Source organism: Frankliniella occidentalis, unplaced genomic scaffold, assembly GCF_000697945.3.
Source record: "Frankliniella occidentalis isolate FOCC.00 unplaced genomic scaffold, Focc_3.1 Scaffold81, whole genome shotgun sequence".
NCBI lineage: Eukaryota > Metazoa > Arthropoda > Insecta > Thysanoptera > Thripidae > Frankliniella > Frankliniella occidentalis.
Genome location: NW_026267211.1, coordinates 555,922 through 560,405, shown reverse-complemented (window position 1 = coordinate 560,405; position 4,484 = coordinate 555,922). Strand labels below are relative to the sequence as shown.

At 63.4% G+C, this 4,484-nt stretch overlaps 2 protein-coding genes across 2 annotated transcripts in view; one reads left to right on the top strand and one right to left on the bottom strand.

The window, feature by feature from the left end:
• LOC113207807 (uncharacterized) overlaps positions 1 to 4,445 on the top strand; it is a 41,795-nt gene extending 37,350 nt beyond the window's left edge. Inside the window, exon 3 of the mRNA XM_052269043.1 lies at positions 3,718 to 4,445. Within this exon, the coding sequence (XP_052125003.1) occupies positions 3,718 to 4,106 (389 nt within the window). The 3' untranslated portion in view covers positions 4,107 to 4,445. The remainder of the gene's footprint in view (positions 1 to 3,717) is intronic.
• The window catches only part of LOC127749707 (uncharacterized), an 84,727-nt gene that overhangs the window by 49,538 nt on the left and 30,705 nt on the right, over positions 1 to 4,484 (bottom strand). The window lies entirely within an intron of this gene.

Here is a 4,484-nt window from a genome sequence, read left to right as displayed (position 1 = left end):
CTCCCCCTTCTTCCCTTGCCCGCCCCGCCCTCTTCCTACCCGCGCGCGCCGGTCTGTATTTGGACGCCGAGGCTCCGAACAGCTGACGCCGTGGCACGTCATGGACTACGTCACGGCGTGCGCATCACGCGCCACACCCCGCCCCTCCACGGTGAAGTTCAAAGACACGCGGTAAACGCGCGTGGCAGAGCACAACCGGCGGGTCGAGAAAAATTTGGTCATGGTTCTTCACATTTTTTAAAAGTTAAGTCTTTTTAAAAGCTAGTATTTAAGTCATTTCTCTTTTCCGTTGTGACTTTTAATGTAACATAAAGAAAACTTAAAGGAATTAGTACAGTTAAAAAGCGTCACAGATAATAAAGCATTCAAATTTAGCAACCGTGAGGCACTTCAGTGTGCCTAAAGCAAGACGGCACTTATATTTAAAACGCCTATGAGCAAGTCTCCTACATTTGTCTTAATTAGGTGTAAATAAAAACATTCATTTTTAGGGTTCCTCAGTCGTGCCACCCGTTCTTTTAGGCAGGTGACCGACAGCGCGTCTCAGATGGCGTAGATCCCGGATTTACATTGGAAAAAACAGAGGTTCTACTAGCACCCTTCTTTAGGGCGCTAGACTGCATGTGTAGGAGCGCCATGCACTGCTGCTGCCACTAGTGCGTTACGTTAGTGATGGAACTGAAGGTGCCACAAATAAATGCACTTGCGGTGGGCCATTGTGCACTTTATTAGATGCCACCTTTGTTATTTCAATGTAAAAGGGGGGTTCCATCCCAGTCGGGGTGCACAACACGTAGTAAACGCCAAGATTCTCCAATCCGCTCCAACCTTAAGTAGACGTTACTCATCGCGGGTAGACGCGGGCCACCATGTAAAGCCGTAAAAGGCTTGGAGTCCAGGTACTACAAACAATCCCAAAGTTTAACCGGCTGCCGCGCTGACTGTTTATCCGCGAGATCCTCGGAAGCCTCTCCCGAGCGCGCGGGTGCGCGTGCGCCCGTGTTTACCACGTTTACGAAAATGGTCGATCCCGCGCGCGCCCGGCCGTGACGTAGGTCAGCGGCATTCGGGGAAGGACCGTAAAGACAGGCTGCACACACAGCCGGCCACCATGACCTAACGTTACAGCCCGAGTGTGTGGTGTGTAGCCGGCCCGGCTGTGGGCCCGGCTGTGCGGGGGCGTGCGGGGGCGGGGAGCAACTAGTAGCTTCTATTTCAGCAGAGAGGGCATGAACCGACTGCGGCCTCAGCATCCCCCGCACGGTCGAACACGCAGAGGGAGAGGGAAAAGGAGAGGGAGGGAGAGAGAGAGAGAGAGGGGGGGAGAGAGAGAGAGAGAGAGAGATAGAGAGAGAGAGAGAGAGAGAGAGAGAGGGGGGGGAACCGCCCCTGTAAGCAGACAGACGACATGACCTCGGGACCGCCAACCAAACCCATCAGGAACTGCGAGGCGCTTTGAGACGCGAAGACATGCAGACAGACAGACAGACAGACAGACAGACAGACAGACAGACAGACAGACAGACAGAGGCACCTGGCAGGCAGACGGACGGCGCCGCTATCACTTATCATCTCCTGGGAGTGGCTTGCTGGAAGCCCGCGGCCAATGAGGTACGGCCGCGAAGCGCCGCGCGGCGCCACGCCGCTACCGCAGCCCGGCGAAGCGGGAAGGGGAGACCTGCGCCGCTGACGATAGAGAGCGTGATCCGAGCGCCGCCGGGCACGCGGGGCGCAGCGGGGCCGAGAGGGAGCGGCGGGATGTGAGAGAGGGATCGATCCCACTGTCCGGGCGTCCTGTCGACCTAGCCTTCAGGCCGGCGGCGGGACGCCCGCTCCGCCCCGCCTATATAGAGACCTCCGATATAACACGTTCCGTGCCCACCTCGAATTAGTGCGACATAACCCGCTCCAAACAGGACCTCTAGGAGGCACAACACATCGAGCCGGCCGTCGTCGCGTCAGGGACCTGCCCTGCCCCGCCCCGCCCCGTCTAGGTCCCATCAAAGTGTCACCAAAGTGGCCAATGCACATCGCACGGCGGCGTCCTGGCGGACAACACGGCCCCGCCGACAGCCCTAACAAGCGACACTCTCGCTCCACCGCGCGGACCGAAATAAAAACCCATCCCCGTGTTATAGTGGGCCCTTTAAAACGCCCTCGCGACATCACCGCGGCAACAAATCATGTCGTGTCTTTGAAATGATGCAACAAATTACAAAATCAACAAGGTACGACACGCACGCGACGCACGCGCTACAAGATCCGCGACATGCGCGTAAAATGTGTCGCTTCTTGCTTTGGCGGTCGGGATCGTGACGTGGACACTCACACTCGCACCAATTTGCCTCCTTAACAGGGCGTCGTCGGGCCCGGGGCCGGGCCTGGGGCCGGGCCTGGGGCCGTATAAGGGGCTCTATGTCGCCTCTGGATGACGTCGCGCCGGGCCACACCTGCCGCCCGGGCGCGAGGACGGCACAAGGCGGTCGTGCGTCGCTCCAGCGACAAGTAGTCACGTCCAGCCGCAGCCGAGCTGCTGTATCCGGGCGAAAACGCCTGCAGGGTAGGCAACGCGTCCACAGCGCGCGCACAGGTGTGGGCGGGTTGCCTACCGCCGCACCCCTGCCGAAAGAGGCGCCTGGCCTGGTCAGTAGGCAACGCGCCCGTAGCTCGCGCACCGGTGCAGGAGGGTGGCCTACCTGGCCCCTGGTAATCGGCACGAGGGAGCGCCCGGGCGGTAGGCAACGCGTGCACACCCGGCGCACGCGCGTGGACGGGTTGCCTACCTCGCCCTCCGCAGGCGTTCCGGCCGGCGCCCGCTGGGGTGTATGGATGGGGAAGCGAGCTGAGGAGGGGCTGGGGCGGACGGGAGGAGGGGCTGGGGCGGACGGGAGGCGGGCTGGGGAGGCTCGGGACCAGGGGCGGATGAGACGAGATAACGGGCGATGGGTCCCGGGTGGCCCCGCCGCGGCCCCTCGCCCACCCACCGGAGAGCCATGTCACCAGTTCAAATACTCGCCGCTATTTTCTTAGGTGCACGGCGCGCGCCGGCCGGCCGGCTGGTCCAGCAGCAGCAGCAGCATCAGGGCGCGCGCGTGCCGACCCGAGCCCAGCCGAACGGTCCCCGAAGCCGTTCCCGAAGTCTATATGCAGTGCATTACGTCATTTTGACGTCACTGTTGGCCGGGCGCGCGGCGGCGGCGGGGTGGGACCGCGGCCAGAGTGGGGGCCCGCGCGTGCGCGGAGGGGCAGAGCCAGGCAGAGGCAGGCAGAGCCGGTCCTGGCGGGGCCCCGGCGGAGCTGTAGCGGAGCCCCCACGCCGGCACCAGCACGCGCCCCCATTGGTGGCGCCCCCTCCACCGCCGCGTCCCCCCAAATATGGGACAGATGCTCCATTCATAAAACTAAACGGGGGAGGGGAGGAGGGAGAGAGCTCGTTCTCGCTCGCGGTCCGCTCGGCCGCCGCTGCCGCCGCGCCTCCGCGCCAGTCTCCGTCAGACCGCCCCGCGCAGCGCTGCTCCCGGAGCATACCAGGCACAGCCGCCGCCTGCAGCCCGCGCACCGCGCAGCGCACCGCTTGTTGTGACAGCCCGGCCCACGCAGCCGGCTGCCCGGCCGCGCACACGGGGGCGTCCACGCTCCGGGGAGCCCCCTCTGGGCGGCCCCTCTCCAGGCCACAGCCCCTGCGCCTCGTCGCTGAGTGCTCGCTTGGTGCCGCAGGTGGTGCCGCCGGCGCCGGCTCTTCGCCCACCATGACCATGGACGGGCTGGACACGCTGCCCGCCCACGGCGGGCCCCAGGGCCACCCGGGCGGACTCATGTACCCGCACTCGTCCACCGCCTTCCTGCTCACCGAGTCGGCCGCCGCCGCCCAGCACCACTTCAACGTGCTGAGCTTCGACGCGTGCCTGCTCAAGAACCCCATCGGCCAGGACCCGGGCTCGAGTCCAGTGCCGGGCGCGCAGGCCGCGCCGGACGCCTTCGGCCAGGAGGCGGCCGCGCCCGACGTGCAGCCCGGCGACCTCAACACCCCCGTCACCACCTCGGGCGACATCCCATCCTTCTTCCCCAACAATGTGGTGGAGCCGCCAGCCATCTCCGGTGAGTAGTGTGACGTTTAGTGTGGAGTGACAGTGTGGGTGCTTGAGAGTTAGACGGAGTGAGCGACCGCGCCAGTGAGTGACAGTGCAAGTACGATCGTGTGTGCGAGAGAATGCCGAAGCGAATGATTTGAAGTTCGAGTAAGTGCGGTTGAGTAAGTGCGGTTTAGTGAGTGAGTGTGTGTGTGTGTGAGTGAGTGCGTGATGGGTGGTTGGGCATATACGAACGTGCGTGGGTCTCTGGAGTGCGACACCTACCCCCGGCGCCCGGGACCGCCCAAACCCTTGCCATACGCAACACCCTAGCCCTTCGGGTCCTTCGGGTGCCGCAGCCCCCTCCACAGGTTGCTCGTAGGGTGCTCATGAATGGGCGCTGGCGGGCGGGGC